Here is a 13,248-nt window from a genome sequence, read left to right as displayed (position 1 = left end):
CACCACAGGAGAAAGCAGTAGCAGCAGCAATGCCACCCTGCTGTTCATCTAGACCTTTCTACCTACAGTCAGAGAATTCCACCACTGTCTGTGATCAAAACATACAATCCTTTTGCCTGAATTTATGGCTCTGATTTCCTGTGATTGCTTAGGCAATAATTGTAACGCATCTGTGATTGTGTAGCTCACAGAGTCTGGGGGTTTGGCCCCCGAAAATGCTACTTGCAGCTTTAATTTTTAAATGAATTTAAATGAATTAAGGAGGGAACCATGTGCATGGTTGAGGGTGTAAATTCTGGGACAATTAAAAAAAAATAAAAACATGCAAAGAAAAATAAAGAAAATGGTCTGTAACAAAGCGATATGTCTACGCTTTTGAGGTTGATATAAATCTCAGTTTCAATAAACAAACAAAATTGATGGTATATTCTTGCAAGTGACCTCTTATACTGCTCGTTCCCCTCTCCTCCTCTCATTTTTAAGAAATATAAAAGCAAACTTGAGGAAAAACTTCCTGGTTAGAGCCCTGAAGCACAGTGTATACACACACATACAAAGATTATGAAAAAAAACAAAACAAAAAAAAAGGTGTAGCATTTAAAAAAAAAAAAAATCCTCTTTATTTTGTTTTATTGGACAATGATATGTTTGCATCAGATTCAGGAGTTATACTGTTTTTAAATGTGAGATGTGGTTTTTGTATTTTCTCTCTCAAGAACAACTGCTTTCAAACAATAACTTCTTGTTACGTATTATGTAACCAAAAAATATGGCTGACTTTCCTTTTCCATTATCAACATCTTCAAGTCAACCTACAGTATGTAAACTCATAATACTTTCCTATAAAAAAGTGCCGGATTGCATGAGCAAATTTCAGCCCTTGTACATGTACGGTAAACCCTGAAATTATGACCTGTGAGAATTAACTATACATGCATCAATGTGAAACAGAAATCAGTACCAATCTTCACAATTCATATTAATTAAAAAAAATAATAAAAATCTTACAAAACAAGCATTAAGAAGTAAATAACGGTTAAGGGAAAAAAACACCCCACAAAAATATTTACATTCGTCCAAATGGTTCTGAGTAAAACTGGGTGGTAAGGATGGAGAACTTTAGAAATTTAGGAGTTAGAAATCTAGCCATACAAGTATTCATTAAAAACAAACAAAAAAAAAAGTCTTAAAGAATCTTTGGCTTGCTTGTGAGAACCAGAGAATAAATACCAGTTCTCTTAAAATAATTCATACATAACAATACACAACTAGGCATGTTCTTACTTGTGCCAAATTTATCCCTGTTTACGATATTATCAGAATATTCTATTAAAAAGTGACCCATTTATCAACAGAAATACAGAATTACTTTCTTTACAGAGCAGAATTTAAGTGGTTTTGATATTAGAAGTTATGCTTGTTCAAGAAGTTAAAGCTGAGAGAACACTGTTGCTAGGCAACAGACTGCTTGCACCTCCTGGAAATGAGGCTAAAGTTTATCTAGCTAGCATGTAGCCCACAACTCTTGTATGCACATAACGTAAAGACATAAGGACAGTGGAAATTAGATAAAACTGTCAGGAATATCAACATTTACCTCAGATGTGTTGGAAAATTACTAAAAAAAAACCCATTTCAACACTACTAAAATGACACTTTAACTACATGTAGCATTGATTGCTAATGTCTGTGGATTCTGTGCATATTAACAAATGTCAATAATGTGTCATCATATATTCAACTTTTTAAGCTCTGAGAACTATGATAAACATGATCCTGTTTGAATGTATTGTGATATTTCCATGAGATTGTGTTGAATATTGTGATACATATCGTACAACAGACTATTGGCACATGCCTATATGTACGGTAACAGTGAGGATCATCGAAGCATAGAGAAGCTGAAAAATATCCATCTCTCAGTTCTTATCTCGTTTATCGGTTTCATTTATCGTTTTTGAAGTAGTCCCTAAAAACAGGATTTTACATTTCTGTTCATTTTGTCACCGTCATATTTACAATCAGAAGTTCTGGGTGTGCAAAGACGAAGCACTCGACGTCTTAGAGAAAGTGTCTTTGGTTTGTTCATGTTTTGTTTGTTTGTTTAAAAAGCAAGATTAGCATTAGCAGCCGATGTAGCATAAGGCTAGGAGTAGCTCTCATTCTCGTTCCAAGTTGTCATCCACTGTTTCTTTTCCACCGAGGCCGGCTGCTCTTTCCCCGGTGGATCTCGGCGCTCTTCCTTCTTAATCCTCACGGCGTTGTAACTTGGCACGCTGTCGTTGTATTTGGAACGTTTGAAAAATCCACACTGAAGGGAATGACAGAGCACGTGGATTAGCATTAGTGTTAGCATGAGCCAAATGTGGACTGCTATTTTCTTTTGTATTAATACACATTTAACGCGTGCCAGACGTGAAGGAAGTGTGATGGGCGACATTTTGTTCAAAAGAGGCAACAGAAAAGAATCTAGCACCAGAAGATACAGAAAATGTAACATGCGCAAGAAAGCAGGAAAGATTCGAGTCTGCAAGGTCCAAGCATCTGCAATCAAGCTGAGCTTAGCTGTAAACATTTTAAATTGGATAATCACACAGTTATGTATATCTATAAATACGTAAAGCTTTATATGAGGAAATATGACGCATTCATGTATGTAACCCTTTTTATCTCCTACATCAACACCATACATGAAAGGTTTGCATTCAAAGTCATCACTATGCACTGGAAGCTTCAATATGATGAATAATAATAATAATGACTGCCACCATTTCACCAGATCTAAGCAATGCAAGGTAGCATGATGATCCGGGCTAGCGTGAGTTAGCGCAGCCTGCGCTAACTCCCCATGCCACCGCTGAGCTTGAATGGATCTTTAAAGGTCCGTTACCAAAAGAGAGCTGCTCGAATTTTCTTTGTCACTCCCTCTCGCTATGCATCAGAAGTCAGCGTCTCTTTCTCAGGTTCATATTTGGGCTCGCTTTTGCCGAAGAAGCCACACTAAAAGAAGTAAAGTTGTTTGGTTAGGGCCTTTTCCCACTGCACAAGTAGTACCAAAACTTCTGGCACCAAAAAAAAAAAAAAATTTTTTCCAGTCCTGTACCAAACATTCCAGTTGTATATTTTTGGTCCTTGCTCAAGATACCAACAGGGAATAATAGGCTTTGTGGGTCGGGCTAGCAATACTGTTGGATGGTTTGTTACTGTCACGTTTGTGTATCATAAATATTGGCCTAAAACACTGGGTTTGGACGTTGGAACGATCCACGTACGTATTGTGCACACGTTGCCATTGGGCCTCTGATGATGTGGAAAATGGAAAGTATTGAAAGTATTGAAAATGTAGGATCGGTGTATCCCTATTATTTTTGTTACTTTTAGTTTCAGATAACTCGAATTGTGTCATAATGCGATGCTTTGTTTGTTTTGTTGTTATCAGTGATGATTTTATTTTTGTGGCAAATTTTGCCATAACCTGTATAAGCTAGTTAACCAAACGCCGTCAGACTAGTGTTCATTTTATCAGCTATTCTTTTAATTGAGTCTTCGTCTTAGTCCTGTGTTGAATGTCCTTGATAGTTGTAATCATATTTAGTCAATCTTATCTTTTTTTTTTCTTTTTTTTTTTTTTTCTTTTTTTTTTTTAAGTCAAGCTGTCTAAAAGTCTGGGCATTTTAGTCTTATCATATCAAAGAAAACTTAGTCTAGTTTTAGTTACTGAAAACTGTAGACCTTTTCAGCCATAAGATTATTACTGATTAACATTTCAGTCAATCTAGTCTAGGAAAAACGAATATTAGCTTGAAAGATACTCCCCACTGTGCTTGCTTAGTCCTGCTATGCCACACGCAGCACAGGAAACTGCCGCTCATGCCATCTAATGAATTTGGATTGTAATTTAAAAAAAAAAAAAAAAAAAAAAACAGTCTATAATATTTTGTCTCCTTTTTATTGTTGGAGAAAATAAAGAAAGATTGTGGTAAAGTTTTTATTTTTTAAACTACATTCTAGTCTCGTCTTTTTCGTCAACGATATTGCATGTTGATATGTCGACAAACATTTATCGGCATAGTTTTCGTTAATGGAATTAACATTACATCAGACGTAGCACTTCGTCCATTCTTGGCTTTACAGTGATGAAATGATTGTCATTTTTTTCCTCATCACTCTGACCGTTCCAATTTCTCAAGTAAACTACAACGCGGTGGTTTCTGTGTGGGCTCATTCTTGTTTTTGAATGTGCAGTGGAAAAACAACCCTACAGCCATGTTAACAGTGTTTATTTCTTGGTATAGTCCATCTGCAGCATTCCTCTTTCTCTCACACACACACACACACACACACACACACACACACACACACACACACACACAAACACACACAGATATTGGAACAGACTGGACAGTCATCTTACCTTCCAGAGAAGGAAGGCCAGTAAGCCGAGCAGGAGCAGGCCCAGTAATATAGCCACCAGTATGACCCACCAGGCTAAACCTCCATATTGTGCTGCCTTACGTACTGGGAATACAGTCACTCGTACCTAATACACACACACACACACACACACACACACACACACACACACACCAATAATGTGTCATAATATTTCTAAATACATAGTTACTCATAATATAATTCCAAATTTACCCCAGCTCACCAGTGTATCTTTATTTGTCAGCAAAACATTTTTGGGGGCATTGTCCAGACTGAGTGATGCATTCACAACTATGTCGACATAATTCATGTCTGAGAAGTCCTGCATGGAACAAAAACAATGTTACAATTAAAATGTGGTTCTTATAATATTCCAAACAGCAAGCCAATAGAAATATTTTAAACAGTAACCCTAGGACTCATTCACAAAAGTAGGATTTGAATAATAAGCAAATTAGCTCTAATGTGAAGCTGATCTTGAGGTTTATTTTTGTTTTGTTTTGTTTCAGGAATCAGGCAACTCACAGTTCACAAGATATGAGACATATTGTAAAACACTGTGAGTGACCACCAGTCCAATCTGGCCCATCTTGCTTGCCCGAATAGCAGGGAGTATTATATATTGACTAAGTGCAATGTCTCTATAGTTTGAATTCTGCTTTGTCCTGCATGACTTGTTTTGGGCCAGAAAAAGAAAGACGAAGAAAAAAAAACAAAAAAAAAACAATAGTGTTCCATTATTGTTATATTATGATATATATAATTATATATAATTATATTATTATTATAATAGTTCCATTATTGTTATGTATAACAGTTATATTATTAGGGGGTGCTTGGACCAGTAGTTATATAAAACACTCATTCTCATATTTGTTCTGCACAACACATAACTGTTCACCTCTATGAAGGTGCCATTCCACAGATGGGCTCTCAGTGCAATGACGGCATTGCTGTCCAATCCCTGAAGAGGACACTTTAGCTTCACACACGATGCTCCATCATCACAGGTCTGTAAATAACACAACAAACAACTGCTTACAAACAAAACGAAGAAGACAGAGGACTAGGGAAAAACAGAGGTGAAGAGCAAACATATTTTACCAAGACTTTAGATTTCCTCTTGTCAGAAAAAAGGGCTGATAAAACTCCTCCGTTATCTCCTCCTGTGCTTTCACCTCCATCTTTAGTTTCACGCTTGGACCTGGACAGTGATGGATCCTGAAATAAAAATAAAGCAGGATATTAACTTCAAATACAGTCTTCCTTTGGTAAACGTTCAGTGTTTCTTTCTGTCTAGTCTCAGATTCAGAAGCTCCACACATGGATAATCAGATGCTTTGTACAATCTGCTTGTCATCAAGCTTCAGAATCTTGACAGTAGAATTTAGTTTGGCTCGCCATACTTCCATATATCGGACAACAAACTGTGAGCCAGTTCGTTTTTTTCTGAAGAAAAAGAAGAAGAAAAAAGCCGCAGGAAAATCAAGCATTTTTGGCCGCAACAATCACACAAAAACTCCACAAAATCCTGTACGGACTGATTTGAACCTTATTGTTAGTTTTAATCTGAACTTTTATTTTCTGTCAAGTTTGTTACTGGTGGATTTTCCCCCCATTTTATCCCTAATTTCATCTTGGCTAATTCCTAACTTGCTAACTCTCCCCTGTCATATGACAGCTATCAGAGAGGGTGAAGGCTAACACATGCTTCCTATGAGACACGTGAAGCCACGTGTCTCATAGGAGTGACACTCTTGGAGTGGTAAATGTAAACAGTCTGCACTTATATAGCACTTTTATCCAAAGCGCTTTACACTGTGTCTCATTCACCCATTCACACACACACTCACGCACCAATGGTAGCAGAGCTGCCATGTAAGGTGCTAACGTGCCATCAGGAGCAACTTGGGGTTCAGTGTCTTGCCCAAGGACACTTCGGTATGTGGAGTCATGTGGGCCGGGAATCGAACCGCCAACCATATGATTAGTGGACAACCCGCTCTACCATCTGAGCGACAGCCCAAGCTGCTCATGCTGCAAGACAGGGCAGTGTAACACACTCCGTGCTATCTACCCTCTTCCACATAGATGAGCTCACAGATGCCTAGTCGCTATGAATGACACTGTGAACACGGGCAATTTTGCTCATAAGATCATAATAATCAACAAATAAGCCGTGAGATTTGTAACATCTGGGACTCTCTGTATATAAAAGCCAACTGAATAACAAGCAAACATTTAACTAATTATTACTCATAACTGCTTTCCATGAACATAGAAAATTCATCGGTTAAAGTTAGTGTAGTTGCCCAAGCACACAGAATAGATACATGTCATACATGTGCAGGGGTAGAGAAAGTACAGAAAACAATACGGAAGTGACAAGTTGCATATTATGTCCAAATCTTCTAGCGTGTGCTAACTTTGAAAAAGTAGAAATGTTTCTTTTCAACCTGGTCTTACAATTTCAAAACTATTTTCATGACTTAATTTGTATGAAAAGTTTAAGTTTAGTAACAGTGTTAAGAGTTATACCTCATATTCCTCATACTTCATTTACACTCATATGTAAAATGACTACTGTATTAAGAGCCAGTGAGATTAATAGCAATCCTTGGGCAAACATGACTGGTTGTGGTATCCATACTAATAGTTATGGATTTGATTGGATGTTAAAATGCACAGAAACACCACTGATTGGACTGGGAACTGGGTAAAAGGAAATAATAAATGTTACTCATGAATATATACTCATATTCTTATTCATCTGTACATACAATGAGGTGTTCATAGTGTACATATTACCATTATTATTACTCTTATTCTTATTTTTCTATTCCGATTATATTTATTTTAGACATTTTTCTATTCTATTCCTATTTAATGTGTATTTTCTTATCCGTTGTGTCTAATTGAGCTTGAGATTGGAAGGAAAATGTAAATAGAGAGAAACATATGAGGTGATTGAGTATTCTGTATGAATTTTAGTTACAATTATATAAAGTTTGAATCGCCTAAAATGATACTTCAGTATCATTTGTTTTGTAACAAAGAACTTAATTATGTAAGGACATCCCACCTCCACATATCTAACGGAAGAGGTATCGCTGTATTCAAGCGGCTTAAATGCACAAAAAGCTGTAGTCTGAGGTGTGGCTTACCCTCGGTAGCCTGAGCTTGTTGACCTCATCTGGTCTGCAGTGGACATTATCTGTACCCGTAGTAGTGATCTTCATCAGGTACAGCAGCCATTTCTTTGTAGCTGTGTTCTTGGGCCAGTCGATGTTCAGAAACGCCGTGCCGAACGACTTCAGAGGCTTTCCCAAGTTGATCACCTTCAGAATTCACAATAAACAGAGTTAACCTATTGATAAAAATGAACTGGAGGAGAGAAAAGGTTTACAGTGAGGCAAGTTGTTCTTCTATAGCGTGTTATAGTGTGACAATGATGACGTATTCACCCTGAATTCATAGTCAATCTGGTTTCCGATGTCAGTTTCCGACTTCACAGCGCTCTCTCCTATGACTGTTCCAGAGAACTCCAGCTGGGACGGCTTCGCCACACTGAAACAACCGATCCGTGTTTATCCTTAAAGATTTCCATTTCTACTCAGGCATTTAAAAATATTATGCTCTGAGGTCAAAACTCCAGTCTGATGCGTTACTTAACTATTATATTTATTATGTAGGTGTGTCAATCATTCCCACTTTACCTTTACATATGCATTTAATTTGACATTGAATAATATTTATCAAAACGACATTATTATTTTAAGGTATTTATCGTATTTTGTAACTCACCCAGAAAGCGACAACAGCAGCTCAATTACAACGTTAGCTTTCTTTGTCACTATCTGTGGTGCCTGGTCACTTGTCCTACAAGGCACACAAACAAAAAGTTACACTCAATAATCTTAAATAATCAGAAACTCCAATGTTTTTTTTGTTGTTGTTGTTTTTGTTTTTTAACTTAATCTCCATAAAGTGTATCTGTGTCATATGTGTGTTTACCACAGACAACACATTTCCCTGTCCTTAGAAAACAACACAACAGCTGTTCACCCGAAACAGCCTTATAACAGAAGTTTAAGGACAGCTGTTCAATTTGTCAAAAAAATGATTAGGTGAAACATATTTATTCATTCTTCAATCAGACTTTAATTAAGCACTAACCCTTTATCATCTGCCGGAGGAAGAGTACGTGACACCACAAAATGTTTACGTAACCAGAATGACTTTTTACCATATAGGTCTTGAAAAAATCTTGTTCAGTCTCAGTGGAATCTAACTTTCTGTCAAATCTAACTCATTTTAAAACCTCGGTTAGTTTCGACTGAACACTTTTTCTGTTGTTTTCTCCATTGCATAGAAACATCGGAAATTTCGAAACGTCGAAAATTGTTCTCCATGGTAATCACTAATGTGCTTCAAATATGGTGTATGGAGATTAAGATTAAAAAAATCAAATAAAACAACAACATAAATGATCAATTATTCCTTTAAACATAAAGAAAGCAAATATGAACGGCCAAAAGGGTCTTTTTCACTTGACACTCTAAAAATCACTTACGTTTTGAGATCTAGCTTAACTTCTACTTCGGTCGTGTCCAACGAAATCCCACCAGTGCTCAGAACGATGTAAAATACTATCTATAATATAAAAATAGAAAGATGGTGTCAGAACAGATTGATCACACTGGGAAAAATGTCTGTGCAATCTCTGTGACTTACTTTCGAGTCTCGTTTGAAAGGATTTCCCAGTTCACACTCAGCTTTTGATCCGTTCAGATTGGCCTGACATGAGATCTGCGTACAAACAAACATTCGATTAAATGTAAGAAGGTAAAAAAACAGGCCGCTACGGATTTGGTAAAAAGCAGGGCGCTACGGACTTGAGACGTCAGACTCACAACATTGTTGGGGCGAACTGCGGCGTAAGAGAGGGAGTCGGGGAACGATGCGGTCAGAACTGACTCGTATGCGTCATCTCCGTTCTTATTGGTCACCGTGACCTCCAGGGCAATCTCCTGTTGGTGGCTGAGTGAAATGACTGGCACTCCCTTTTGCCTGAAAGCATGACAGGAGATGGTCAGTAAGAAGTTTCTTTACAATTACACTTACATCACATTTTAATTATTCGGAGCAAATATAAAACGTGATTATAGAATAAATTCCCCTAAACTTTATTCAGGTTTTTTCCCCACTTCCTATAGTACTGCATGCAAAATGCGGGCTGCTGGATGAAATCGAAATGTCTAAGGTCTAATATCTTGACATTTTAATACAAATATTTTATTGGTTAAATTACTGGAGTAACTGAACAAATAATATACAGTATTTACTAAATAATAAATTCCGCCGATGTGGCACAGAACAATTCGTTCACTTATATAAGAGAACTCACACTGGCAGTGGAATGAAGATGTCTTGGTTGCGCTCTCGAGAGCAGAATTTGTACTCTAGCTCCAGGTTACTCTGGCACTTCAGGTCACTGCCGCAGCCCTCTTTCAAAAAATTCACCTGAGACCAAAATAATTAATAAGAAGAAGAAGAAAAAGAAGAAGAAGCATCTTCGTGCATTTTAAAGTGTCCTTTAATTAAAGAGCTGATTAAATGTCGTGGTATAAAGAGTGTTTACTTCAGTAACACTCGGTCGGCTGGCAGCGAGGACGGGACTCAGATCGGTGAGGGCTATCTGTCTCTTCCTGCGTCCTGCTGACGGCTTCAGGATCTCCACATTCACCTCTATGGGCAAGGCTCTCAGCTTATCCCTTAAGTTATCCTTCACAGCAGGAGAGCATAATAAGTTTCATAAGATGATAAAATACAAAAACTATTTTCCCACAAGGTGGTGGTGATATTGTTACACGCTTCTGACAGAGAAATTCACCCTAGTCATAACATTTAAACAGCTGTTTACTAACCAAGAAAATAGTAACTTAGTTTTTTATTATTGACTTTATTACAGTGCATTTAACCCTCTTATCTGCAGCCTAATCAGTTGCCTTATTCATTAAATGTACACTGTTAAAGAACTCCAGGACTTGAATTAAGAAACACTGCAGGATTACATGACGAACTTTCAAAATCATAGCATCTCTGTACCTTTTCATGTTTATTTCTTACAGATTTTTTTTTTTTTAAATAATTCATCATTATCAAAGTTATTATATTTATTATTGACTTCTTATAGTTATTAGCCTATTTGACTGGTAACTTGAATTGAATACGTTTAATCCGAACCTCAAAAATAACTCAAAAACAAGCAGGTGTATATAATGTTAACTATTTCTCCAACAAATCGGCAAAAATATTATTGTACACATTTAAATAATTGTTTTCTTTTCTTGTTTATCTATTGTAGGTCTGTAATGACCCCTTTAATGGGAACTCATTACAAGTATTAGCTCAAATATGTGAGTGAGGAACTGAATTCAATTGCTATGTCATACCTAATTTGCATAGAATTGAGAACATTTCTATCGGAATGAATGAAACTCCGTCTTCGAATGACGTCCTGTCATTTTGTTCGTCACTAGTTTTGTTTCACTGTGTACTGTACCAGCTGGTTGAAACGCCAATAAAACCACTTGAACTTGAACTTGAACCCAGTCTAACACTCCAAATTCTAACACATCAATTTAAGAGGTTCAAATTTGACCACCTATCTGCCTCATCGCCTAAAGTATGGAAAATATAGTCATTCTGCCCACCCACATGCTCATCTAACAACTTGTTTTTGTGTTTGTTGTACCTGAAGTTTAAGGGTTTTTGTGACGCATTTTTGCTCATTCTGCTTTTTAAGCTCCATGACTCCTGTGCTCTCATAGTCAGTGTCGGTGGAGGTGGGTTGGACGAAAACAGCACGAGATGGAAGACCCTGCTTCTTCCTCTTTGTCTCCACCTGGATGGAGTACTTGATTCCTGAGTGGAAGTAAGGAAAGATCAATCGGTTAAAAAGAAACATTTCACACATTTTTGTAGGATTTTAGTTCTAAATTGTAAGTCCGGTTCAGCAGGGAAGCGAGAAAATGTATGTACTCACTGAGGCTAGGGCTGTAGTTTTTGGAGTTGGAGGTAAATTTGAAACAGGTGGAAACCTGAACACTGGAAACATATCCATTTCTTTGAAAAACACATCAGCACACAAGCATGTCAAAACCTCACAGATTGACGTTTGATAAGTCTCTCTTACCAAATGTTGTCCCCGCAGTTCTTCTTAGTGAGGTCTATCTCTTTGGGAGTGGTGGTGACTGTCTTTTCTATGTTGACCACTGGCCTTGCTCTGTGAAGTGTCAGGAATAAACGATCAGAAGGAGCAGTGGAGGCTGAGCAGTCAGAATTCAGATACAAAAACGAGAAGTAAAGGCTGTAGAGGTTTGATCCTAGTGAATATATCACGGCTGTCATCGTGTCATTGGGTAAGGCACTTCAAATCAAGCTGGAGATAAGGCTATAATCTGTGAATAGAAGCACTTAAGGGGAAGAATGTACAGTATACAAATGATCTATTTTTCTATATGCTATTGCAAATCTATAACCTGATCGAAAAGGCCTAAGATAATTCTGAAGCTGTAAAGATTCATCGTGTTCGCACTAATCCTGTCAGAACGAATTTTGAATTTGTTATAGTAATCACATACAGTCCCGTCCAAAAGTTTAGCAACAGCAAGGCCAATTCTATTGTTTTCGTTGTACATTGAAGACATTTAACACATCTAGATGTAAATATGAGGAAATGAAAGCTGACATTGTGGTCTATCGTCTCATATTCATCTTTTGATCTCAAACGCGAATGTCTTCAATGTATAGTAAAAAAAAAAAAAAAGAATTGGCCTTGCTGTTCCAATACTTTCTAAGGGGAATGTGTTTGATGTCTACAAAAACACTGTTTCCTAAATGGCGTTGTGTTAATGTCATTAATAACATACTTTAACATCACCTTTTAAAACTTAAACTTAATTTATGTAATTACTTAGTTAATTACTTAAACTTTATATATATATATATATATATATATATATATATATATATATATATATATATATATATATACACACACACTACTGGTCAAAAGTTTAGACACACTCATTCTTTATTTTGACACATCCCCCCCCCCCCCCCCCCCCCCCCCGCCCCCCTACACACACACACATTTTAGAATAATAATAAAGTCATCAAAACTCTGGAGTAACACAAATGGTACTATGGGAATTATGTTGTGATAAAAATCCCAAATAAATGAAAATAATTTAGTATTTTATCATCTTATAAGTAGACGCTCTTTTTTCCTAGAATTTCCAGAAATGTATTCTTGGCATTTTCTCGACCGATTTCTTGAGGAATTTCCCTGAGATGCTTTTTAAACAGTATTAAAGGAGTTCACACCTACACTGGACTCTTTTCGCTGGCCACTTTTCGGAATATTTCGCTCCGAGTCGTCCGTTTAAAATAAATATTTTTTGTTCCTAATGAAAGAAATGAACACGTCGGCACGATTATATTTTTGTCTACAACACCGATTTCACACATTTAATCACACACCTTCAGATCAAAAGCTTCTTAAGGTCATGAGAAACATTTCAGTCGAGTGTCCACAAACTTTTGACCGGCAACATATATATATATATATATATATATATATATATATATATATATATATATATATATATATATATATATATATATATAATATAGTGTATAATATTATATATTAGTGTATATATATATATATATATATATATATATATATATATATATATATATATATATATATAATTACTATATATATATTATAGTAATATAGTGGTA

The 13,248-nt window shown here is 36.4% G+C and overlaps 1 protein-coding gene across 2 annotated transcripts in view; it reads right to left on the bottom strand.

Annotated features, from left to right (window-relative positions):
* Window positions 1-591: 591 nt before the first annotated feature.
* Window positions 592-13,248, bottom strand: part of itga6b (integrin, alpha 6b) — a 34,992-nt gene continuing 22,335 nt past the window's right edge. Inside the window, exons 10-26 of one of the 2 annotated variants that reach the window (XM_017457439.3) lie at window positions 11,633-11,722; window positions 11,483-11,544; window positions 11,192-11,361; window positions 10,076-10,219; window positions 9,842-9,957; window positions 9,348-9,504; window positions 9,169-9,243; window positions 9,008-9,087; window positions 8,239-8,313; window positions 7,899-8,001; window positions 7,599-7,772; window positions 5,539-5,655; window positions 5,336-5,446; window positions 4,658-4,756; window positions 4,415-4,540; window positions 2,891-3,000; window positions 2,091-2,311 (exon numbers count right to left, since the gene is read on the bottom strand). In XM_017457439.3, coding sequence (XP_017312928.1) covers window positions 2,932-3,000; window positions 4,415-4,540; window positions 4,658-4,756; window positions 5,336-5,446; window positions 5,539-5,655; window positions 7,599-7,772; window positions 7,899-8,001; window positions 8,239-8,313; window positions 9,008-9,087; window positions 9,169-9,243; window positions 9,348-9,504; window positions 9,842-9,957; window positions 10,076-10,219; window positions 11,192-11,361; window positions 11,483-11,544; window positions 11,633-11,722 — 1,768 coding nt within the window. In that variant the 3' untranslated portion in view covers window positions 2,091-2,311; window positions 2,891-2,931. Of the gene's footprint in view, window positions 2,312-2,890; window positions 3,001-4,414; window positions 4,541-4,657; window positions 4,757-5,335; window positions 5,447-5,538; window positions 5,656-7,598; window positions 7,773-7,898; window positions 8,002-8,238; window positions 8,314-9,007; window positions 9,088-9,168; window positions 9,244-9,347; window positions 9,505-9,841; window positions 9,958-10,075; window positions 10,220-11,191; window positions 11,362-11,482; window positions 11,545-11,632; window positions 11,723-13,248 lie in introns of both variants that reach the window. The other variant, XM_017457438.3, reaches the window with a different exon arrangement.

This window comes from Ictalurus punctatus, chromosome 26 (genome assembly GCF_001660625.3).
Source record: "Ictalurus punctatus breed USDA103 chromosome 26, Coco_2.0, whole genome shotgun sequence".
NCBI lineage: Eukaryota > Metazoa > Chordata > Actinopteri > Siluriformes > Ictaluridae > Ictalurus > Ictalurus punctatus.
Note: the sequence above shows the minus strand (reverse complement) of the source record. Positions and strands in the feature narration are given on the sequence as shown.